Consider the following 26815-nt stretch of genomic DNA (forward strand, 5'->3'; position numbering starts at 1 on the left):
CTGTGCGTGGCCGTTCCCGCCGCCGCCGCAGGTCTATCCCGGGCCCAAAGCCGGCGCCCGCCTTCTCGGGAATTCTCCAGAGGGGGAGTGCGAGGGGAAGCACGGTGGCTGCCTGCTAGCTCACGGCTGGCGCGCACACGCACACGCCCAACTTTGCCAAGCTGTCGGCGCCCCCCGGGCTCCCCCGCGCCCCCTGCGGCTCGACACGCTTGGAGACTCGTATCTCCTGTGGTCTGAGATAAGGTTCCCCCAACTCTCACACCCTCGCGTGTGGACGAGGAGGGGGGCAGGGCGAGGGAGAGAAGGGGGTTAAGGCTACTGACTTCCTGACCAGCCTTTTTCAAACACTCAACACCCGCAGGGACGCCCTCACCAGCCCCGCCACGCCAGGTCCCCCAGACCTGCCAGTGACGACAGAGAAGGGAGGAGGAGACGAAGGCAGAGCGAAGACCCGGGAGCCCGGGAGCCCTAGCGATGGACGGTTCCATCGGCTGACCGTCATCACAGCACTTTTATTACTGGGGGACCGTGTAGTGAGCTGGAAGAGGTGTGCAGCGGAGCTATTCAGTTCCAATCCACTCCGGAGCGACCATAAATTAGGGCGAGAGCGAGCCTCCACCGACACCTTTTGAGCGGACGTGCTCCAGACGCACAGCCGGACCCGTGGTCCCGCCGAAGCCGCAGTCTTGGGGGTATTTTCAAAGGCTCTTACTTGGGAAGAGGCGTGATTTCCACGTTCGAGCGTCTTCGCTCCCCACCCCCTCTCGGCACCAGCCAGTGCGCGCCACCACCTGAGCCTGGCTAGAGCCGGGGCGCACGCAGTCTTCAGCCTGCACCTTTCAGTCTCTGGGGACACTTGGCTCTCAGCGGGTCCGCCCGACCCACACCCCCTCCCCCGGGAGAACTCTTTACTTTTTGTTTGGAAAATCGGGGCCATTTCTTTATTTATCTCTGGGTCTCCCAGGAGGAGGGCAGAGGAGGAGAGAGCGAGCTCGGCGGGCCGGGACGGGGGAGGGGAGCGCGGGGAGGGGAGGGGACTGGGTGTAGCCTGGAATTCTCTGTCCTCGTGTTCCTGGGCTGGCGCGCAGAGTCTCCGGCGATAGCGCCGCCGCCACTCCCCGCGCCACCCCGTCGTTGGCCTTGGGGGTCGGGTGAGTGGGGTCATGACGCGCCGCGGGGGCTGCCCCGGGCCCCGCCCGCGCTGAGAGGGAACGCGGCCGCGCCGCGCAGAGCCCCCCGGGCGGGGAGGCGGCGGGGGGTGGGGAGGGTGCACGGGGTAGGGCGGGGTGGGGGCGGCGCGGAGGCCGCCAAGCTGGGGGGCTCTCTGGGAGGGCGCGGCCGCGGGCAGGAGGGCGTGTCTCCGGCCCGAGGGGACCCTCCAGAGGCGCGGCGCGGGACTCCCCGATGGTGGTGCCCCGGCTCCAGGAGAGCTCAGGGTCTCGCCTCCGCCGCCGCCGCCGTCGCCGCCGCCGCGGGCGCCACCGCCGCCGCCGCCGCCGCCGCCGCCGTCGCCCGAGCCCGCGCCGAGCGTGCGCCTCGCCCTCCTCCCGCGCCCGCTCTGCTCTAGGATGCTGCGGCAGGTTCTGCACAGGGGCTTGAGGACGTGTTTCTCCCGGCTCGGCCACTTCATTGCCAGTCACCCGGTCTTCTTCGCCTCGGCGCCAGTGCTCATCTCCATCCTGCTCGGCGCCAGCTTCAGCCGCTACCAGGTCGAGGAGAGCGTGGAGCACCTGCTGGCGCCCCAGCACAGCCTGGCCAAGATCGAGCGCAACCTCGTCAACAGCCTCTTCCCGGTCAACCGCTCCAAGCACCGGCTCTACTCGGACCTGCAAACCCCCGGGCGCTACGGCCGGGTCATCGTCACCTCCTTCCAGAAAGCCAACATGCTGGACCAGCATCACACCGACCTGATCTTAAAGGTGAGAGAGGGGCGGTGCGGGCAGTCTCCGCCGGCGCCACAGCCGCGGCCGGGCTGGCTCTGCGTTGGGGTCCCAGCTGAGAGCGCCGCCTCTCCTATCCCAGGCGGTTGCCGCAGGGGCTCCCGACTGCACCGCGCGCCCCAAAGCGGCGGACCAGAGCCTCCCAGACTCCTGGGCAGGGAGCGTCCGGGTCTTGCCCTGGCCCTGTCGCGTCCACCGCCACCTCGCAGCTGCTGCAACAGTTGGGGCGGCGGCGGCCCCAGTGCTGTGGTCGATGCGCTTGTTTTGGTCGCAGTGGACCTGGGGGTGGGGAGGCTTTGGGTAACTGGGCCAGGAAGGAACAGAACAAGAGAAGACATTCTAGAAAGTCCTGCTACTTGAGAACAAAATACTATGCTTGAAGGGGATCCCGAGATACCCTCCCTGTCCCCAATCTTTTCTCCCTTCCTCTGGCCCCCCGGAGTGTTTGGGAAAAGGGTACTGGGGTTGGGGGATGGAGGGGGAATACGAATGTGAGGCGACATGTTGAGAAAAACGCCTCTCCCCCACCCAGAAAGAAGTGTGGTCCCTGGCGAAACAGGGCTGTCCTGCTTCCCCAGAGAAGTGAGGTAGCCATCTCTGTCTTCTAGGGTAGGAAGGAAATCATGTCTGTAATTCGCAGTTACTTCACCTTTCACAGTAGCTCCTCTCCTCTGAAATGCAAAAACTTTGGGAAAAGAGGGAACTGATCCATCCACTTTTATTTGGGTGCATTGGAGAGTGGGGGTGAGGAGCAGAGCCTGAGGGTGAGAACAGAAGCTATGCTGTATGGCGGTGAGAAGAAAGAGCACAGGAAACTGAATGCAGCTAGTTAGAGGGTGACACTGGCAGAAACTGGTTGTGCCATAAGCCACCGAAGTGGGGATTTGATGTGAAAAGTGAGGTTAATGGTGGTAACTTTCAGGAAGTTCCTAAGAACAGCAGAGGAGTGAGGACTAGAGATGGAAAAGTAGAGATCCCAGGAGAGAAAAGGAAAAATCAGTGAGAATGTTCCATCTGAACCCCCTTGGGGGTTGTGGGACATGTTTACTTGATGTTTTCTTTGGAGGAGGGCAGATGAAACCAGTCCCAAGTGGGACCCTGGGGCAGAGGGATGGAAGGTGCTAGTTTTATGTGGGTCTCTGTCCAGATTTGTGAGTAGGGGCCAGTTAGATTTCTAGTGTTACTTATCCCAAGGGGAATCTGCCAGTAAACGCGGGGAACTCTTCCCTCTTCTTTTCCTCTGCAGATTACAATTTGTCCCTAGAGACAAACGAATCTTCCTTTATTATTTCCCTCCCTCTGTTTGTTGACATGTAATCAATCAGTAATTAGTAATGAGGGGAATCTGACTAGGGACTCCGTGGAATTAGGACCTTTTTACATTGAGTGGCTGGTGATATTTTTAATGGCATACAAATCATCACACATTCACTTATCGCAGAACCTTAGTAATGTTAATCCCAAGATGTTTGCTTTTTCTCATAATTATATTTCCAACATCCAAGTGGTTTTTTTCAATACTTAAGTGACTATATTTTGACACACAGATAAATACTGCTCCAAATGCCTTCCCAAGAAAACATGCAGAAGATTCATCATGGGCGTAAGAAAACTATAATTTAGCCAGTCCTGACAGTTGGAAATGCCCCCATCTTTTGATTGATGAGCTACTAAGTGATTAACTGATGTTTCTCTTCATGTCTGACCCCCCCCAATGATGTTTCCAGTGGCTATTTCCTCCGCCCCCATCAAGCCACAGTGACAGTTACATTCACTCTCAAGGTTAATGACACATCAACAGGCACATCAGATCTCTTTTTTCAACTGGAATCCTTTTCTCCTGTTTGATTTTGATCCGTTCAGGACAGAAAACAGTACTACAAGTGAATGTTGGAACTGGAGAGAGAGAGAGTGGGAGAGGCTGGCTTTGCCTCTGTGTCAGAGGTTGAATGACTGGATTGTTTTAAGAAACAGATGGTTTTTCATGTTGTAGGTGTCTGGGTAAAATCAAAACCAAGCCTAACAGTGATCTGGACTCATTTGTGGCTCATGACTCTCTGGTCAAATTAGTTCATACTACTTATAAAAACCTTAACTTATGAAACTAAGGAAATTGCCTTTGATTTTAAATTATATATCCCATTTTTCTTTCTGCATCCAACCCTATTTTTGGTAGGTATGGAACCGGGGGACAGGAAAATGGACCTTCAGTAGTCATGGTAATGTAAAGAGTAGGAGTGATCACATCTTTTTTTTTCTTTCCATTTAGAGACATGGTGCTGACTTGTCCTTTACAAAAGGTGTCAGGAGTGAAAGAGTCATTGTTACTGCCATTACTAGTGTTATTCTGATACTTTGTTATTGGCATCAAGGATAGCCCTGACAGTTAACACTGTACACAACACCAGACAGTCCCTGTCTGTTTTATGGCATGGCATTTGAAGTAAAGTGGTCAGAGCATAAGCAGGTGTTGAGGCTTTCTCAGGCCCCATTACAAAACTGGAGGGAGTAACTTGTTGGACTATGTAGGGTGTTGCTCCAAACATGAAGAGTAGACCCATTCTGTCCACCTAATGTTTTGGGGTTGTACACTCTCATTGAAGGAGATCCTTCTTGGAATATTAGTTCAGCTACTTGCTGACCAAAAAGAGACCAGGGTGGGGAGTGATGACAAAAAAATGAAAACCCAGTTTGATTTTTTAAAAATGTAATTGAGAGTGTTACAGAAAAAAAAAAAAATCTACGTTTGAAAATCCAGATGACCTGCTTTGGAGGAGCTTCTCAAATTTGTGCAAGCGATATGATTACAGTACTCTGTAGTGTAGAACTTGACCCCACACTACAAGGGAATGTGTTTTCCTAACAGTGATTTCCTCTGAAGGCCACAGGGCAAAGATGTAGTTTTAAGAAAAGTGGGTGGGACCTGATCATGCTGGTAAGGGCTCAACCATTAATTTCTGAACCTCTTTAAATGCTGCTCTTCAAACGTCTTCATTTCACTAGAAAATTAAATTTAACTCATTATATCCTTTAACGGAAAATCTATGATGTTCATCTTAGAGCAAACTTCAAAGTGAGGCCTCACAAGCTTTTATAGATAAGTTTCTCCGTGATGACCGAAAATGAAGTGTAAGAAGATCCTGTTGGTACCTGATCCAGGCTGTGACTAAAACAATACTTGATTTCTTCCAGAATCATCTGTGTAGAATGAAGAATCAGTATAGCCCAGTCCTTCTGATAATGATATCACCTTTATGGTACTTTATAGGTTACAAAATACAGTATATTTAAATACAGTAAACTGGGAAAAGTGCTCTTATCTCATTTTATAGATGAGAAGCCTAATCCTTAGAAGTTAACTAACTTGTCCATGGGGGAGGAGGGGACAAGGACAAGACCAGGACTGGGACCCAGGGTTTTGGATTTCAAGTCTGCTGCTTTTTTCACTGTAATTTACTTTCATATGATACACTACTTGAAACATTTAAAAAATACATTTTTTATCTAAATGAAGTATGTTTGACCAAAGTCCCATCCCATACTGTTGTTCTAACAGTGGTAATTGGATCATAAGGACATTTTCTTGACTGATTCTGTCTGGTGTCAATTAAAATCCACATATAGAAACTCAAAATGCTGAAAGTAAAGCATAAGATATTCATAATTAGCAATATACAAAGATAGAAGATTTTATTGGAAAAAAAATCTCTGGATGATTGAGTGTAACAGCTTCCTGTTTGAGTGCTGTTCATTGTCAGGGTCCAGGTGGATTCTGGACTGTAGTGCCTCACACAGTCCACAGCACAGAGTAGCCACTCAAAACTTACTGGTTGGAAGGACCTTCCCTAGTTTACTCAGACATTTATTTGATGAGCAAGAAAAATTCCGTAGAAACTACTTTGAAATGTATGTTTTAAATGAGACTTTTATTTTTACAACTTTAGAGGCAGTTTCTAGGCTTCTTTTGCAAGATACCATTCTCCTAGCCTTGATAACCTGTGAAGTCATATCAAAGCATGTCTCAGTTTTAAAATTGGGCAGAGGGCACTTCCTTTGTACACTGTCTTCTTCAAAGGAAACTCATAGGATGTTTTATTCCAAACTAAGGGAAGGACACATCCTCACTAAGCAAACATTCTTCCATTTACTACTAGGGAATCTCATTTTGTTCAAATATTGAGTCTCTATTTTATTTTAACCTTTTATGTTTAAATACATTAAGTAGAATGAAGGTGTGGCTGGGCACAGTGGTGACTCACATCTGTAACCCCAGCACTTTGGGAGAGGATTGCTCGAGGCCAGGAGTTCAAGATCAGCCTGAGCAAAAGTGAGACCCCCATCTTTACAAAAAATAGAAAAATTAGGCAGGTGAGGTGTGGTCCCATCTACTTGAGAGCCTGAGGCAGGGGAATCGCTTAAGCCCAGGAGTTTGAAGTTGCTGTGAGCTATGAAGCTTACTGCACCTATAGCGTGGGCAACCAGAGCAAGACCCTATCTCAGAAAGAAAAAAAAAATAAGTTTCAAAGAAGATAAATCTAACTTGGAGTTACTTCAGGTTTTCTAAGAAGAGTAGCATAACGGCTAGCTCATGAGGACCAAGATCCAAGTTTTCCCAAATACTGTCTCAACATTTTCTTTTCTTTTCTTTTATTTTTTTGAGACACAGTCTCACTTTGTCACCCTCAGCTCACAGCAACCTCAAACTCTTAGGCTCAAGCGATTCTCTTGCCTCAGCCTCCCAAGTAGCTGGGACTACAGGCACCTGCCACAACGTCTGGCATTTTTTTTAGAGACAAGGTCTTGTTCTGCCTCAGGCTGGTCTTGAACTCTTGAGCTCAGGCAATCCACCTGCCTCAGCCTCCCAGAGTGCTAGGATTACAGGCGTGAGGCATCATGCCTGGCCTGTTTCAACATTTTAAATAATTACAGGACTCACCATCATTTCTTCCTGTACACTCTAAGGATCAGCAAATTTCAGCCTATTTTTAAGCTCAGAATGTATTTTTACATTTTTAAAAGATTGTAAACAAAATAAAACAAAAACCAACAAGACTATGCAGCAGAGACTGTATGTGGCTCATAAAGCCTAAAATATTTACCATTCTTTACATTGTAAGTTCCTACGTTGTATTCCAAAACTCCATTACTAGGGCAATTTTTAGGAAGTTAATACTGTTAAAACAACCGGTAAGGCAATAGGTCTCACTGGGGGTGACTGTGCTCTGCAGTAAACATTCTAGCAGTGCCTGGAGACATTTTTGGTTGTCACACCTGGGGAGAGGAGTGTGCTACTAGCATTTAGTGGGTAGTGGCCAGGGTTGCTGCTAAGCATTTTATAGTACACAGCATAGCCCCACAACCAAGAATTACCTGGACCCAAATGTTATTAGTGCCAAGGGAAAGAAACTCTCCACTTATGTGTGTGGGGGGGGTTGTTTTTAGGATTTTTTTTTTTTAGCTATGTTGATTATATAAAATTTAAAAAATGCCAAAAAAGAAGTTCACATTAAAAAAATCTTATAGAACTTTCCCTGGGGACAAGTATTATGACCCCTGAGGCTATGTTCTTTTGGGAAGTTGAGCAGAGACCAGATTTTCTAGTGTAATTTTCCCCAAGATGCAGTGATAGTGACCTCTCCTATAGCTCTGTCCCTTTTGGTCTAAATGCCATCCACTGGAGAGGAACCCAAACATTTGAACTGCTTGAATGACAAAGCTGCTATGCTAATGTGACACTGGCCTTTGAGGCTTGTCAATTAGTAGAATGTTCATCATTGGCTGCCAGAAGCCTCAATTGTAGCAGTTGCCCACTTGGGCCAGGGTTCTTCTGACGTGCGTGAGACCCCACGGTGAGCAGTGACCTGCGAGGAGGCAGGGCTGGTGCTTTGTTGCCTATCCTAGCAGCTCTGCTTTTCCGAGTGTAAATGACAATAGAAGAGCTTGCATCCAAGGAACAGGGAATCAAAGAACCTTGGGTTTAAAAGGCTTCTTAAAGGTCATCTCTGCAGATGCTAATGCTAGAATCTGCTTTTAGCATCTCAGGGTGTTTTGTCTAGTGACAGGTACTATGAAGCCTTGGGCAGTCCGGGCCCTTCTGTGAGTTATCAAAGTGGCAGAAACTCTTAGAAAAAATTGAGCCCGGGCCTGAAAACAGCATTTGTGCATTTGCTGGAGCCGTCAGTTGCACTAGGGAAGAATTAAGTTGAGATTGAGATTGTTTTTCATTTTCCTTTCATTTCCTAGGTATGCATCCAAATAATCTAACTGTAATCTCATTCTAGGGTTGTTGAACTGATAAGCACATTTCATTTGTGAGATTGGTATGTACAGTGCCCACCCCACTTATCTCATTTAGATACGGGGAATCAATCTTTTATTTCCCTATTCACGTACACATTTGGGACAAACTTTAAACTTAGTAAACTGAAATTTAAATATAAAGCCATAGTGTGAGAGGAAGCCCACCTAATGATTCATGGCATCTCGATAAATGCTGCATTTGAGTTAGGGAAGGATGATTCTTTTTTAAATGAACCCAAAAACTGAATCTCTCAGGATTCACCAGACCTAAAATCCTCATAGAACACTTGAGCACTGAACTGGTGACTCCTTGATAAGAGAAGGAGAAGCAGACTAACAGAAGCTGTTTGTTTTCTACCTGATGGGTTGCAACATCCTTTGGCACCAGAGCTAGGGAAATGTGAGATCCTGGTGAGCTAATCAACTTTAACTTTGTGGGATGTGCCATCTGCTACCTGACTTTGGGGCTCAGTGTGAGCCCCAAGTGATACTTGAGATAGGCTTAAGGCAGACCTTTGAAGTCACCTGCTTGGTAGCACATCACAGCAAGCAGGCCTGTCTGCAGTACTGCCTGTGTCACCGCCACATACCCGGAAGGCCACAGAGCTACTAAGGAATCCTGCCAGACTGATTTAATGACCAGCAGGGGAGGTGAGTAATCTCTAACCTTTAAAAGACAAGAAAAGAAAAAAAGGAAATCAACACCAGTTGTTATTTCATATGGGAAGCCCTGAATAATATGTTGTGATTTCAACTTCAGAATCTGTATTTTGAACAAAAGAAGGCAAAGAGGAAATAGAAAAGCTATTTTTATCTTCTTGCTCTCTAAGAAATGCTCTAAAGAATATTGTTTCTGGTATTTTGAAAAATCCCCATTGTTAGATCTTCCACTTTGGATTTAACTCATGGGCTGCAAGTACAGTAGAGATGAGGATTTATTTAAATGCAGTCAGTTATGCTGGGGGGTGATATGAGAAAGGCCAGAAGGGGAGTGTAGAAGTAAAATAGAGCATAGCAGGAAGCCAGTCAGGAGAGTATTTATCAAACAAATGTCCACCGTGGGCAATCAGGGCTCAGTCTCACTGGGGAACTCCAGGAGACATGTTTTCAAGAAATCTCAAATGTGGGTGAAGAAGCTGGATACTTAGATTTATTCCCTAACTCCAGGCATCCTTGGTTGATCTGGCTGCACATGGGCGCATTAAATCTCTATCATTTCCATATGCTGTATTCATCCCTACGACTAGAATTTTGTTTTTAAACCTTGGGCACAGAGTTACAGATGTTTACAGTAAGCGACCTTGGCATATAGAGGTAAGTGTAAGCTGAGAGGGTGGAACCCTGAGAGCATCAGCCCTAAAGGGTTTACAGTCATCCGGAGTTAATACATCTAGGAATTTAGGGTTCAGATTTCTAGGAGATAGTCATCCCTTCACTGAACAAGATGGGCATGACCTTATCTGCATAAAGCGTACAGTCCAGAATAATCCAGTATAGACGTTTAGTTATTCTTGAGTTTGACAAGCACCACTGGATGCTGGCAAAGCTCATTCCAAATAGGCCTTAGATGCCACCAGGAGGTTTTAGATGGCAGACCTCTACATCTGAGTGGCACTTATGCAACCACTCTTTCCTTTATGATTATAGAAGACCACCACCTCATAGGTCCCACCTTCACACACCTGCTTTTGTTGTTCTTCTCCCTAGAAATGCCCTCCTTCCTTTCTTTCAGGTTCAACTCACATGCCTCCTACTTTATGTGGCTTTCTCAGATTCATGCCTTCTTCTCTTCCTTAAATCTGTCTTGATTTCATTTGTATCCACATTCTTTAATGCTTAACTGTAGGCTCTTATATAATTTGCTGTATTGTCATGCAGTTATTTCCCTTGAGCAAGATCATGAACTCTTCAAGGGCAAGAACAATGTCTGACACCGCCACATCTCTTCTGGAGCCTAGCGTAATGTGGGATGTGCAGCAGGTGCTTAATAAATTGTTGCTGGTTGATGGCTTGTGAGGTAGGAAATATGCTCTCCCTCCTTAATGATTTATTTTGGTCAAATATAATTTTGCCTGGTAGCATGACCATGTGACTTCTTTATAGTGATATCATTTTTCATCTTTGACAAATCTTGATTTCAAACTCGTTGATAGGCAATAAGCATCTATTCTGCTTCCAGATCTTGCCATTTATTTTACACGAAGAAAAATTCTTAGAAAACCAAACACCTTACCACTTCCTCTCATCCCAGTACAGTTTGGGAAGGTGTGAACTTGACCTCAGTCTCCATTCAGAAGCCCATTTCCATGTAGGAGAGTGAAGCACTCTGCATTTTCCAGTGAGCATCTTGGAGCATCTTCCAGTGAGTCAGCTCTCCACGCTACACATGACCTTATTTGCTGGAAGTAAAGTCTCAAAACATTGACCACACCCATACTCAAATGTAAACATGAAACACACTTTTGAAAAATCAAAAACACGTAGTTTTCCTGACCATAGCACCAAAGTTCAAAAGCTCACCATTCTGATGTTACTTAGCTCCTCTCTCCTTAAGAGTGAGCTGAGGGTATGACACACACCAAGGCCCCCTCAGCTCACTCTTAAGAAGAGAGGGGCTAAGTAACATCAGAATGGTGAACTTTTGAACTTTGGTGCTGGGGCAAGACATGATTGCAAGAGGGACTTTACCTAACAATTGCAATCAGTGTAACCTGGCTTATTGTACCCTCAATGAATCCCCAACAATAAAAAAAAGAAAAAGAAAAAAAAAAAAAAGAGTGAGCTCAGGGTAACAGAAAGTATTGTTTTAAAAAAGTGAACTTATGGGCAGCGCCTGTGGCTCAAGGAGTAGGGCCCTGGCCCCATGTACCGGGGGTGGCGGGTTCAAGCCAGGCCCTGGCCAAAACTGCAAAAAACAAACAAACAACAAAAAAAGTGAACTTAAAACAATGATACTGGTATAAAGTCAGCATGTTTCTATGAGTTTACTGAAAACACTAAAACTTAATTTTTTAGTATTAAAGGTGGCAAATCCTTTGGCCATTCTTTCATGAGGCTCTCCTACTGTCACTAATACAATGGCCTTATCAATTATTTCTAAAGTGTTTGAAGAAAAAAAAAAGCATCTCTGCTACAGAGCCCTCCTTATAAGTGCTCAACAAAATCTTTGTAGTATTTAGCACTTTAGTTTTGTGAGGTTTGAGTTGTTGCCTTTTGTTTTTGTTCTGATTGCGGTATAGCACCTGGGCAAGCAGTCAAACTGAGTAAACTTTGATTGCTCTCAGACGTTTAAACACGCACACACATCACCTAGGCATCTTGTTAAACTACAAATTCGGATTCAGTGGGTCTGGGATGGGACCTTCAAGTCTGCATGTCTAAACAAATTTTCAGGTGATGCTAATGCTACTGGTCAGCAGACCTCACTTCAAGTGGCAAGGCTCATATTTACCTGTTGTAAACAGATAACTGGATTTGGAGTCAGAAAAGCTGAGCTCAAGTCCCTGTTTTCCTAACTATATGACTTTGGGCAAGTCACCTAACCTCCTTGAGAAGCAAGCTCCTCATTTGCACTGAATTGTAATAGCATCTCCTTCACCCTCTTAAGGTAAAGACACAATGAGATAAAGTATTTGAAGGCACTGTTTAACCACAGCCTTCTGTAAGGTATGTTATCTTTTCTATTTACTTTAAAAATTACTGTTATTTCCTCATGTATCCCAGTTCTTTTGGAGCCACTATTGCCTGTTGAGTAAAGACACATGTAGGCAGTTTTTCTTCTTTGATCCAACAGTCAATCATGTATGCTCAACTTACATTCTCGATACTCAGATTGGCAATTTGTTGGTCTTTAATGTAGAGATGATTGGATTTACCCCACTGCTGAGAATCCAGCTCCTCTTCTCCTGAAAGTTCTTAGGCAGGGCGAGTGGTGGATGAGGATGGGTGCATGCTTTCCAGTTCACCAAGGTTGTTTCTCTGGGCTGGGAGCCTCATCTTCACACTTGACAGGGTTTTCATACAGAAAGGAAGCCTTCTCTTCCTACCCAGAGATGTACCTTTGGAATTAAAAGTTCTGGGATACTGAGGGCTCTGATTTCAAGATTCTATTTGGCACATCCACAGCAGAGCATAGCAAAAAGGGATTCTCCAGCAATTTAAGTAAGAGGGTTAACAATTCTCTTCTCTTACTTAATTTACATTACTACAGTGTTTCCCTGAGAAATCTTGCCCACATAAGTAGATCTGCAAATATTTCACAGGGAAGAGTGCCATCAGATCAGGAGAACCAGGCAAAGTGATAACTGTAAAGCCCTTTGAAATTGAAATGTAAAATTTTGCTGATGGGGGATTTGGATCATTTAGATCAATGTGCTTCCCCATTCATCCGTTTACAAAATTTCTTTTTATAGGGTCCTGTGAGATATCTAATATTATTTAGGCTCTGCATCAAATCTACCAAAGACAATCCTCTACCTACCTTGTTCTCTATACATAATCTCTTCAAACAAAACTAACGTTGGTGTAAGTAAAGGTTAGCAGTGCTTCCCAAACTTGACTGTGGTTCTAAATTCCCTGGGAATTTTTATTAACATGCAAATTCTGACTCAGTAGGTCTGGGGTAGCGGCCCTGAGATTCTTTACTTCTAACAAGCTCCCAGGGATGCTGATACTGTTGGTCTGCAGACCAGACTTTCAGTGGAGTAGTACATTAGTGGGCCTGAGAAACCTTGAAGAACCTTTGTGTATCTGGACTAATTATGCAGTGCTATTTGTCTCTATAAGCTAAAGCACTAGCTCTCCAACTTGAAGGGATAGCTCCTGGAGGGCTTCTTCAAACACAGACTGTGGGCTCCACCCCCAGAGTTTCTGAGTCAGTAGGTCTGGGATAGAGCCTGAAAATTTGCATTTCTAACAGGTTGTCAAGGTGATGCTGTTCTTGCTAGCCCAGGGACCATACTTTGAGAGCCACTGCTATAAAGCATTCTAGTAATTAGCTGCCAGAACTAATTAAAAAAAAAATGCAGTCTTGGCTTGATACCTATAGCTCAGTGGTTAAGGCACCGGCCACATACACTGGGGCTGGCAGGTTCAAACCCAGCCTGGGCCTGCTAAAATGACAATGACAACTACAACAAAAAAGTAGCCGGGCATTGTGGCAGGCACCTGTAATGTGAGCTACTTCAGAGGTGAAGCAAGAGAATCACCTAAGCCCAAGAGGTTGCTGTGAGCTGTGATGCCACAGCACTCTACCAAGAGCAACATAATGAGACTCTGTCTCAAAAAAAAAAAAAGATGCAGTCTCTCCCTATAGAAGCTGGCCAACAGTTACAAATAGGGTGCAAAAGTTATTTGTTTAGCAATTAATTTTGCTATAACAGCATATTTGAAGTTTGCTGTATAAAGCAGGCATATTAGACAGAAGGACCTGCTCCACTGCCTGTCCCCAAGTTTTTGAGTAAGATGAGGAAAGGATACCCTAAGATGGACAAAGTGAGATATCCCCCCAATACATACACACATACACACACAAGGTGAATTTTGTTAATAACCACCACATACATGATTGCCAAAGTTTCCTTTCTTCCAAGGACTTGCCCACACAGGGTCATCCTCCATTAGCCTTTGCAGAAACTTCCTTTAAAGCAAGCCATAAGGTACTGCAGGCACAGGTAGGAGATATCTTCTGTGTTTCTAAGACATGGCCCCATTTCTGTGATTTTGTTAAAGAAAAAAAGTACTTAAAACACTTGTTAAAGAATGGTAAGATGTAAAGACTTTCTCAGGTATAAACCAAAGAGAATTCATCATCAGCAAACCTGTCCTGCAAGAAATGTTAAAAGAAGTTGTTCAGGAAGAAGGAAAATTATATATGTCATAAACTCAGATCTACATAAAGAATATTGGAGGTAGAATAAATGAAGGTAAAATACTTCTGTTTTTCTTATTCTTAATTAATCTAAAAGGTAACTGTTTAAATTAGTAATAGTAACAGTGTATTACATGCTTATATTATAGATAAGTGAAATGGGTGGCAGCCATGCCACAAGGGATGTGAGGAAGAAATTGTGAATATCTGTTGTAACTTAACTGCACCATATGTGAAGCAAGGTAGTATTATTTTAAGGTGAAGTTAGATTAGGTAGAAATGTGTATTGTAAGTGCTAGGTCAACCACTAAATGTTTTTAAAAAGAGGTATAATTGATGTACTAAGAGAGGCTATTAAAAGCTAATTAAAACCAGAGAAGGCAGAAAAGGGGGTGGAGGAAGAAAACCAAATATAAAAAAAATAGAGAACAGTTACCACTATGGTAGATATTAATTCAATTGTAACAATAATCCCTTTAAATGCTAATGTTATAATTACACCAAGTAAAAGACAGATATTGTCAGAGTTGATTACAAAAAACAAGACCCAACTTTAAGTTGTCTATAAGAAACACACTTTAAGTATAAAGATTCATGTAAATTAAAAGTGAAGGAATGGAAAAAGGATATCCCATGCTAATACTACTAACCAAAAGAAAGCTGGAGTAGCTATATTAATTTCAGACAAAGACAACTTCAGAACAAAGTAAATTATCAAAAATAAAGAGGGGTATTACAAAAAGGGATCAATTCTCCAAGAAGATACAACAATCCTGAATGTGTATGTACCTAACAACAGAGCATCAAAATACACAAGGCAAGAACTGACAAATCTGAAAGGAGAAATAGACAAATCTACTATTATAGTTGGAGACTCCAAGATTCCTGTCAGTAATTGATAGAATAAGCAAGCAAAAAAAATAAGGATATAGATGACCTAGACAGAGTAAGGTAAAGGATGTCTACTATTTAGGAAAGATTCCTGATCAAACTTTTATGAGAAGTGTTTTTACAGAAGCATAGAGATTAAATTGGAGAAGCAAGATACTTGAGATAGGAGACCTCTAAGCCTGTAAGCAAGAAGTTTAGAATAGGACAACTGCAGAAAGAGAAGGAAGGAGATAGATTGAATCACCATTTTCCAAAATGTCCTCTGGGTAAAGTCCTTTTGGTGCTGCAAAAAAAATATTAAGCTTGGGTGGTGCCTGTGGCTCAAAGGAGTAGGGTGCTGGCCCCATATGCTGGAGGTGGTGGGTTCAAACCCAGCCCCAGCCAAAAACTGCAAATAAAAAAAAAAATTAAGCTCTGTGGCCTTTGGCGCATAACACATGTGGTATCCCCATTATCAGACCCCCATATTAAATGCAAATTATCATACTAAATGCTCTAAAAAGTTCCTCTGTAAAGAAACCTATTTAACTCTATTCAGTGCAGCATTTCTCAAATCCATTTGATATGGATATTTTTTACTTTTTTGTTGACCCCTATTAATATCCCAAGGAACTACTGTGCTTCAGAACATACACTATAAATATTAGCTCCAAATCAGGGAGATGGAATCAATAGGATTTGAGGATCTTTGGATGTGGTAGTAAACAAAGGGAAAAGGGTGACATGGGTATATAAATTTCTCATCTGGGTGTGTAGAAAGAGAATGATGCTGTTAACCATTATATGAAACAGGTGGAAGAACAAATTTGGAGGATAAGATTATTCAAATGTGAATAATTTGAAATAATGTTATATATCAGATAAGATTTGAATAATCTTACCCTCCAAATTTGTTCTTCTGTTCATTTGCAAACCTTTAGGAGGCATATGGAAATTCAGATCTGGAGTTCGAAAGGGGAGTGAGGTGTTAATGTGAATTAGAACTTGGTCAAAATAAAGATGACAAGTCAAGGTGGAATTCTTTGCCCATGAAGAATTTATTCTAATATGACAAGATTAGAAAAAAACAGAGACATAGTCCAAAGTAATACCAAATTTACAAATAGACCAAAGTAGAGGTGTCCAAATTGCAATATGGAAGAGAGGAAGGGTTTCGGTCAAACTACAGATATTTACTCAGCACCTTTGTCTGCCAGGCACATATTAGAGAATGCAGCAGGGAAGAAACCATGCCCATGCCTTAATTCCCATGAAGATTTCAACATGCTTAACCCTGTCAGACATTTTCAAGCACTCCTTTGACATTTTATTATTGATATAACTGTGTCTGCTCAGAGCTTCAGAAGATGAGGATTAAAAAGTAGCCATTGGATATATCTTCTTAGAAGTCATTGTTGAGTTTTGGTTAAGTGCTAGGATACAATCTAAACTGTAGTGGTTTGAGAAGTGAGTGGGAGGTGAGGAAATAAAGTTAGCGAGAATGAATTACTCTTTGAAGTGTAGTTACAGACAACAAACGTAAAAGGTCCCTTGAAGAATAGGAAATGTGGCAGAAGTTGGAACAGACACAGGGTTAATGAAGCCTTAAAAAAATAAGGGAAAGACATAAGTATATTAAAATAAAAAAGCCAAAGGGAAAGAGTAGCAAGAGTTTGAGAACATGAGAGAAGAAGAGATAAACTAATACTAGGAAGGAGGAGAGGAAAGCCAGAACTCAATTAAAGCAATTGACCTTAGAGAAATGGAGAGTCATGGCCTTGATTTTTCATAGGAGGGGGAAGATGGAAACAGAACAGTGGTTCTCAACCTTCCTAATGCCACGATGTGTTTTCATTGTTACAAAGGGGTCGGGACCCACAGGTTGAGAAATGCTGAGATAGAGGTTATTTATACAGTGGCGGCAAGTTAAAGATAATTCCCATCTGATGGCTTGGGTTTTCTTTGTTAAGACAGAAACCAAGGTCAACAGCTGAAAATGAATCTTGTCAAATACTAAAGAAAGAACTTTCTAATATCTGTGGGCCTGGTGACCACTTGGCAGGGAATGAGAAGAGACTAGGTATTGATGTAGAAACAATCTCTTTTATGGCATTTGAGTATGACAACAAAGGGACATTTTTTTCTTCCCATTTGTCTCACAGTGGGAAAAGTATAGAGAAGAAATCGAAGTGAGGCAAATTGAGAGAGTTCACACCGGATATGTTTAAATTTCAGAAGAAGGGTATGGATTATAAGGAAGTTAACTCTTGTTAACTCCAAGAGTTGTTTGACATTTGAGTAGCACACCAGAGGAAACTAGAATGACCTAGAATGGTTTAAAATAAAGGTTGGGATGACGTGGCCTCCAAGGACCACAGAATCTTCAAACTCCATCACATATTTCAGGGGTTCTCAATGATGGCTACATATTAGAATTACCAGAGTAACTCAAACATACCATGTCCAGGCCTCAAACCCATAAATTCTCATTCCAGTGGTCTAAAACCAGGGTGACCTACTCCAAATGGAGTCCACAAACTGGTAGCGTCAGCCATATAACCATTCCCTAGGATCTTTTTAGAATTGTAGACTCTCAGGCTCCACTCAGACCTACTAAATCAGAATCTGCATTTTAACAAGATCCTCAGTTGATTAAGTCTGAGAAGTGCTGAATGAAAGCATGGTCTAGAGTAGAGTCCAAACATGGGTACCTTTTTGAAGCTTCCTTAGATAATTCTAATGTGCAATCAGTGTTGAGAACCATTGCTGGATAGAAAAATAGATCATTAAAAAATTGCATTAAGTTCATGTGATAAAATCTCATTGTATTCTACATGGATCAATAAAAAGGAGTGTTTATAAAAACTGGTGAAATGCAAATAAGGCCTGTCATTAATAGTATTGTACCAAAGTCAGTTTTGTGGTTTTGATAATGTACTGTAGTTATACAACGTGTTATCATTGGTGGAAGTTGGGTGAGGGATACATGGGAGCTGTGAACTATATTTGCAATTCTCCTGAGTCTTAAATTATTTTAAAATAAAAAGTTAAAAAGAAAACATTTTAAGCTAATAGAGAGCCTGCCTAGGATGAGAGGCATCTGTTCTCCATCATCATCTAAGAAGTAAGCAGGCCCCATTATTCCTTCAGAGGAGAGCCATTGGAAGATTTAAAGCTGAGGGAAGACAAGTTTGAATTTGTTTCAGAAAAATAAATCTGGTGGCAGTGTGGAGGGTAGACTGAAAGCAAAAAAAGAAGTAAGTGAGGAAGCCATTTCTGTCATCCAGATTATAAGGGCTAGAACCAAATCAGGAGCAATGGGAAGGGAGCAGGAGAGGGTGAATTTGAGAGATTCTGGAGGTGAAATTGACAAGATTTGATGAATAATGCAAGGATTGCCAACCTTGGCTGTATGTTCTAGTCTCCTGGGAAGCTTTTTAAAATACAGATGGCTAAGCCCTCGCCAAAAGATTCTGATTTAATGGTGTGAGAGTGGACCCAGGCATATGAGTTTGTGAAGTTCCACAGGTGGTTGAAACGGGCAGAGTTGTGAGGGGTTGGATAGAAGGCTCAGGCTGAGGAGGCGAGAAGTGCAGAGCAAGCCTCACAGGGTTACCCAAGGGCGTCAGTAACCAGCATGGGATGAGGAGGCGGCAGCAGAGGTACAGGCAGGAAAAATGAGGAAGACAGTTCTTCCTCTTCCCTTTGTTTTATGCTAAGAAAAATCACAAAACGTTGAGTTAAAATGTGTAAAGCCATAATCCTTGCCACCCAGCTATCTTCCCATGGCCTATCTAAACAAATATATTTTTAAAAGGAAATAAAACAGTTCAATTGTTTGTGCCATCTAAACATAACCTCAGCTTACTTAAAGAAAGGCACACACAACTTTATTATCAATCCCAAATTTTGAAGTATATAGAAGGAAATCTTCAGGAGACTGGGCTAGAATGGGTCGGGAACAAGGTGAAATTCTTTGTTTTAACTGCTGTTAGCCACTCTGGGTGTCTGCAAAGCCCTTCCTCACTTGTCTCCCACGTGTTCCCATCTTCCTCCACTACAGTCTCTGTTTGCCCTGGTTGGTTTTTGCTCCTCTGAGGCTAGGGGTGGGGAAGGGGGTTGGAATCCAGCCAAATGCAGGTTCAGAGTGTGGCTGTTTTCTCCCCTCGCCCAGGGCCACAGGGCAGCAGGTGCAGCAAAGCCGCCTCAGCACTCACTGCTAAGAGACCCCAAGATTCCACTGAAGGCGTTCTGAGAGCACATACCCTGGCCCCACACTCACAAGTGGGAAGTGGCCAATGGCTGACAGACTGTCTTTTACTGGGTGCTCTGCCAAAGCCACTATTCTCCACCTCATAAAAACAATCTGAGGTTTCCCTACTGAAAGCTGTTTTCTGCCTACTGGGATCACTCTTTATAAAGCTGTGTACAAAGCACCGTGAAAATGTTTCCACTTCAAAATGTTCTGCTCTTTAGCATTGCAGTTTTCCCTGTTAAGGCCCTTTTTGCTCCCGCTTTTTCTTTGACTTAGAGACATTACAAAGACCGCTAGTACTCATTCTGCATAAGCATCTCATAATACATAATAAGCCCATCACAGATTTTAACAATTTTAAGATGGAAAATATTAAGGTATCATTTAGAGAAATACTGTGTTTCAGCTTCTTCGATTACATTAGGCCTCAGCTTTCTCCTAGCTATGAAATTTATAAGGTAACAAAGTAACCCCTAAGCTCATCCATTTCTGAAATGAACCCAAACTTAGTTTGAGATCTTAGTTTATATTGATTCTTATAAAGCTACTTCAGCCTGGAAAAGGAGAAAAGAAATGATAGGCTGAGAATCTTAAAATACCTTCATTCCTAATTCTAATATGCTGTCCTTTCTAGAAAAACATATGTTAATATCTGCCTGTGTATGCCCTTGAGAGCTGGGCCAGAAAAGCATTGTTATAGTTGTTGTTTTGTTTTTAAATTGCTACAATATTTTTACTTTTATAGGCGTAAAAGTCCATACACCCATTTTAACAATCATCTATTCCTACATGTTCTGGTTCCTCATGTTTGTTTGCTTTTTTGGTTTGCTCGTTTTGCTTTTTTATTCCCTGAGTCTCTGAGAACTAACTAGTTCTTTTGTTTTAATCACTTCTCAGCATTTAACTGGGTTTCAGGACATTCCAGGGGAAGCTGTTTAATGCATACTGGTGATGCCAAGAAGATTGTACAAGAGTGTGTTGGCATGTCCAGAATGTTTCTATCTTGAGTTTGGTGTGCCTACTCTCTGCGTGCACTGTGCTGGCAATGGGGATATAACAAAGAACAAAACTCAGTTCCTTCTCTCAAAAAGCTGAAAGAAGATGCCATTCTAATATGGCAAGTGATGAAACGGATGTGTCCACACACAGGGGATCAGGGCTAATCTGTATTTCCATGGCAGGCTTCCTGGAGGAGGTGACGCCTCAGCTGAGCCCATCATTCCTCACAAGTCCAAACTCTTAGGAGAGACACTGGGGGACGGCAACTTGGCTGCTCACTATGCAGCCCTTTCTCAAACAGCCTCTGTTTCTTGTTAGTGTTGATTTGCAACAGCCTCTCCCCCCAAATATAGTACAGAGTTCTAAAAAGTACCCTGGAGATCCTTCCTGTCTCACATCAAATACATCATAGCAGAATATCATATCTGGTAAACCTTGCCATTGTACCTCCCACAAAAAGAGAAGTGCAGCTTCTCATAAATAATACAATCCTCACATCATGAGAAAAGGCAGCTGCTCTGTGACAATAACACCACTAGAAAGCCAGGAAGAATATGGGATTGGTGGTAGTGAATTAAAACCATCGTGCACCTCACACCTGGGTAAAGGTGCCAACTACATTTCTGATTGAGATGAGGAAAGGTTTCTTAGTACACAGAAGAGTGCTGGGCACCTGTGATGGGCTTTTCTTCTAGGCATTTTATCTACATTGTCTCATTCAAGAATTAACACTACAATACAGTAATCCCATTTCGATGATGAGGGAACTGAGGCCCCAGAAAGGTGGTTTGCTCAAGGTCATCAGTAAGTGACTTAGTTGGATGTGAACACAGATCTGACTCCAGTGTCAGGCTCTTTATAGCATACCAGGCTGCCTCTGGAGCTCTTCTCTGTTGCAGTGTTTATAGTTAGTCTCAAAGACAGTACAGTTTAATATCCAAAGGAGCAAAAGACTTGGACAGGCACTTTGGCAAAGAGGATAGTAACAGGGCCAGTGAGCATGTTTAAAGGTGCTTCGTTTCAATAATTATGGAAATGCCAATTAAAAACAAAAAGAGATAGCAATGTTCAACCACCAGGATGATAAAATGGTAAAAATTAGACTGATAATACCAATCATTGCTGGGGATATGAGCCAACCAGAACTCTCATACATTGCTAGTGGAACTATAAAATGGTACAATCACTTTTGAAAACTTAAATTAAATATATGCCTACTCTATGATCCTGAAATTCCACCCTTCGGGTCTATATACCCATTGGTGTGCTGGGGCTAGCTCCCGCTGACTCCTTGAAAGATGATTGGGCACATCGCTTCCTAACTCACATACCCTCAGTAGCTTGAAATTGGCTGTGGTGAAGGTGTTTACAAACACTTATAAATCAGAGCTATTTTTGTTAGAGAACTAATGGTTAAACGTTTACTGACATGCCGCTGTATATACCTGGGAGAAATGAATGTGTATGTCCACCAAAGACTATGTATAGGAATCTCTGTAGCCATTTTTATTTATAAAACCCCCAAACTAGAAACAATCCCAAAAGGCCCATCAACAGGAGAATGGAAAAATAAACTGTAGTATCTCACACAATGGAATATTATACAACAAAAATAAATAAAACTAACCAACTACTGACAGACACAACATGAATTGCACAGGCCATTGGTTGGATTAAAGATAGCAGACACAGAAGTACATACCATATAATTCCATTCATAGGAAGCACAGGAACAAGCAAAACTAACTGACACTGATAGAGTCAGAGTAGCTTTCTTCCTGGGGTGGTGGGGGTATTGACTAGGAAAGGATAGGAGGAGACCTTCTGGATGCTGTAGAAATAGTCTATGTCTTGATCTGAGCAATGTTCATGGGTATATACATACAAAAATGCAGTAAACTGTATGCCTAATATTTGTCCACTTTATAATATATTCAGTAGAACCTCCATAGCTGACCACCTCACTACACTGACCATCTCCAGAAAACTATGAAAGTTGACCTAACTTTCATAGACCAGACATGCACCACATGTACGTATCAGTATAGCAGGCCTAGTTCCTTATGTTGACCAGTTTGTTACAGTCCCTTGGGTGGTCAACCTACAGAGGTTCTACTATGTGTGTATATATTATACTGTAATAATGAAGAGGCGCACACACGCACGCTATTCAGTGACGCTGTTAGTAAGGTGGAAGAGTTAGACTACCATTCTAGCAGTACAGAGCATCCAACAATGGGGAGTACCAATGAGAAAAGAGGCAGCCTGAATCTTGGCAGACACATCAGCGCAGTTTTACTGACATCCAACACACTGCCATCATGGAGACTTTCAACACCTGTCCTGGCAGCAGAGCCAACGCATGGAGAATTTGTCTCCATCAGCACATACTCCCCAGGCACATCGCTGCCTGGGAAGGAATCCAGTGAACACATCAGCTGTCTCTCCCACACACCTACTGCCACAACAGCAGAAATCCAAAAATGTAAAGATAGGGCCTCTCGTCCAACTTGGGCAATATTCCAGCATTTGCTGTCAACAGAGAACACTGAAGCCTGAGACCTTACCTGCTGAGATGTTCCAGGAGGATGCAAAGAGGCTTCTAACTACGTCTCTTGAGCTTTTATTCAAATAAAGTAAAAGCCAAAGAAATGCCTGCTTCCCTTATCATCAGCAGGAAGAAAAATGAGAGCTCATGTCATCTCACAGTTCTGCAGTCCCAGCAGGATGCAGGCCTAAGCTCTTCTTGAGGAGTTATGTGCATTCTTGTCATCAGTATACTCTGGACCCAACGTATGATTAGCTTTAAGCCTTAATGGAAACATTGGACTGTGTTCCAGATGAGGGGAAAATACAGTTGGTAGCATCAGGCCATCTATATTCATAAACTTATCAGGGCCTCCTGGAGAACTATTTATTGCATACCTACTGTGTGCATCATCAGAAAAATGTGTTCTCCATCAAAAGACTTAGTATGAAGAGAAGCTCACAAAAGACTAACTTGACTCCCTCAGGGTTAAGTTTTATTTCCACATAATCACATTTGAATACACAGGACATTGGGAAGTGGGTTTTAGAATGGTTGGATGTTTTGAGGACACTAGGAGACTTTGAGCATTATTGGACATTGTCATAATTTGGGTTCCCCAGAAGCCAACCCTGAAACAAGAAATCAAGTAAAAAATAATTTATTTGGAAGTGAAGGGCAACAAGAAGGGGAGCAAGGGAGTGAGACAGAAAGGAGATGGAGCCTAAAAGGACGGGTAATTAAGCAGACCACTATTGTGGGCAACCGGAGCACAATCCCACTGGGGATGCTCTGGGAACCAGTTTAAAATATACTCACCTCAAAGTGATCCCGCCCATGGGGAGGGAGCTGGGTATTTATAGGCCAACTCCATCTGTCATTGGTTGAGGGATGCTCCCAAGAGGTGTTAATTCTCCAGCACTTCTGTCCTGCCAAGCAGATGGCAAAGTAGGCTTTCTGACAAAGAAGTGTGGGTGCTGGCATTTGAAGTCGGGCAGGTGTGCTCTCAAGAGATAAGGGCTAGAGGATATGAGCAGAGTGCCAACCACATCTGCTACAGAGGAACTTGAAGCAATTGGCCAGGAACTTCTGCACTTGTATGGTCTATGACTGCATTTTAGAAGTGCACATACAGAAAAGTGAAAGGCCACACGTAAGCTAAATCTGCACATCTATACATCTACAAATGATAGCACATGATGAAGCCCTGGGAAATGCAGCACAAATATTTAATCAGTAACGTGGAGCATCCAGTTCTACTACCTGGCTTACTCTGTAGGCCCAGCTGTCCAGATCTATAAAAAGGTAGGGACTTAAACCCTTTTCTTTCTTCAAGCTCGTATGCCACTATGGTTCAGATCTTTTCACCAATGAACTAGTTAGTGCACTAGTATTTTGTCCCATCTCCCTGCCTCCACTCTTTTTACCCTTCCCAATCCAGCTACTACACTGCAGGCAGAGTGATGACCCCATTATACAATTCTGATCATCTCATCCCCTGCCTGAAAACTTCCATTGGTTCTCACTTGCCTGCAGGACAAAATCTGTCTTTCAAGTTCAACAAACAAGACCTTGTGTGATTTGGACCTTGCCTGCCTCTCTGACTTTCCTTATTGTATTTCTATTTCCCCAGACATCCTTTCTGTGCCTCTGAAATTTTTCCCCTGCCATAGTTTCTGCCTGAAATACCCTTTGCTTCAGTTACACACCCCTGGCCAAGCCTCTGTCCAAATTAACTTCTCCTCATTCTTAGGTCCTAATGAAGAGGTCAGTTCCTCCTAGAAGCCTTCCCTGATGATCCTAAGGCCAGTGTGGGTACCCTTCCTTTAATGCCCTGCACTTCTCCCATCATAGAAGTCCACAAAGATCCTGTAACTTCCTCATTGTTTGTCTTCATCTCCCTTAGTTTTTTATTTGTACTTTTTTCATCTCCTTAGTTTGCATGTTCTGTGAGAGAAGAGCCGTATCTGTCTTGTTCACGTTGCTTATGATTTGCTAACAGGTACTAATAAATTTTGTTGAGTGGATGAATGAGAAGTTCGTCCCTCATCTGTTCCGTCTCCTATCCAACTTTGTATTTCATTGCATGCTCCCCACTATTATACACAGGCTCATGTGCACACACATCCCTACATTCCCTCACCAACACACACACCCTACTTAATGACATACTAGACATCCTGCACCCCCACTGCACCCTGTAGCTACTCCTATCATAGCACTATAATACTTAACTCTGTGATTTTCCTGTGCTCACCAATTCCAAGAATCTGCCTAAAGTTCCTCTGCTATACTCTAAGTTTCTTGAGGGTAAAATTATGTCTTAATGTCCTTTATCTCCCCAGGGCTTACATAATACCAACTATAGTATAGACACTTAATACATGTTGAGTAAGTGGGTCATTACCATATTGGTGATGAGATACAGAAGAATTCATCAGCATGACCTCTAATTCTCAACAGAGCAAAAAAAGCTCTGGCCTCCTACCTGCCTGATTTCTGAGACACATCACAGACTTCACATCTGTAAGCCTTGAAAATTTTCATTAGCCAAGTCAGCCATCCACTGTCGGTGTTAAAGCAAGATAGAATCATCCAGAGTGACATCTTTGGACATGAAAGCGGTCTTTGCTCCTGGCTGAGCAGTCCACTTCCAGAAGCCACGTGTCAGTGAGACAGGAATGGAAGCCATCTGTCAATTTCAGTAGTTCTGGTGTGCTCAGGGGAGGTAGACGAAATGTTCTGAGAGTCCTGTGGAGGCCCTCTATCTCTGAAATAGCAAGCAAAACTGAGCTAAGGGTAGCTGAATCCGATAAAACATTGGAGACTTGACATGGAAGGAAACTGAACTGGTGGGAGGGCAGTGTGGTTGGAAGTCGTTAGAGACAAGAAGGGTTTTTCCAAATTATTTTCCTGGAGGCCTTTATGATGACAAGATAGTGTCATGTGCAATACTCCAAGTTTTATTGGCAGTGATGGGACTGCAAACCAAAGGAAGCATTGTGAGCATAAACAGATGAAGTTACATCAATGCCTGCATCCTCTTAGCCATCCCTAGATAGGGAGGGTATATCTCCTGGTTTGCTTGGAATGGTCCCATTTTATGCTTGTTGTTCCTACAAAACAACAAAAGTGCCCTTGCACTTTTAAAAGTGTTCCAGTTTGGATGATAAATTATATGGTCACAGTACTCATTGACAACATTAACAGCAGGAGCAGAATCTTCAAATAGACATGACATTGGGTGGTAGGCACACAGGATTTTTTTATATTAGTCTCTAGACTTCCTTATTTAAAAAAAAAAATCAAAAACAAACCCAAAAAACAAATACACATGAAAAATTCAAACTACCCTATAATTAAGCATAGCACATAATTATTTCAGTCCCCAATTGCCTACCTAAATTGTTTCTCTGCTCTTATAGTTTTTAGATTATAGTCTAACCATATCCATTTGTCTAATGAGACCAGCCAGTTGTCTGTAGCATGTAAGCAACAGGACCAAATTCAATGTCATCTGTTTATTTAAGATGTAAATTATATGCATGTAGCATGATGACCTTTGGGTACAAATGAAATATCATTCACTGTCACCAGAGAAAATATAAATCAGCAAGAAGAAACAAACACTGAGGGTTCAGTCAACAGATCTTTGTTGGCCCTTTCTCTGTGCCAGGCACTATTCTAAGTGCCTCGGATATGGGATTGAATGAAACAGAAAAAGCCCCTGCCCTCATGAGGGATGGGCATTAGGGAGGGATGATACTCAAGTCCACTAACACCCTAACTTCATTCTGATGTTTTTGATATATCCACATACTGCCAGGCCTTTTTGCTAATATTTTCAGTAAATTTTTGTTTGTTTTTTCTTTGCCCTTATGTGTGTATCTGGGTGGGGAAGGGTAACATAGGAAACAGACATGATGCAAAGGATGCTGTCCAGACGGATGAACGTCTTGTCTCTTTTCACATCTGTTTTCTTCATCTCTAGCTGGTTGAGCATGGTTGTCATTGGTAATGGGGTCCTGGCTTGTCTCTGAGGTTTCTATTATAAA

At 43.0% G+C, this 26815-nt stretch overlaps 1 protein-coding gene across 1 annotated transcript in view; it reads left to right on the forward strand.

Moving 5' to 3' along the window:
- Positions 1–1566: 1566 nt before the first annotated feature.
- The window catches only part of PTCHD1 (patched domain containing 1), a 53455-nt gene continuing 28206 nt past the window's right edge, over positions 1567–26815 (forward strand). The window contains exon 1 of the mRNA XM_053579763.1: positions 1567–1919. Coding sequence (XP_053435738.1) covers positions 1569–1919 — 351 coding nt within the window. The 5' untranslated portion in view covers positions 1567–1568. The remainder of the gene's footprint in view (positions 1920–26815) is intronic.

The sequence above is a fragment of the Nycticebus coucang genome, chromosome X (genome assembly GCF_027406575.1).
Source record: "Nycticebus coucang isolate mNycCou1 chromosome X, mNycCou1.pri, whole genome shotgun sequence".
NCBI classification, from domain to species: domain Eukaryota; kingdom Metazoa; phylum Chordata; class Mammalia; order Primates; family Lorisidae; genus Nycticebus; species Nycticebus coucang.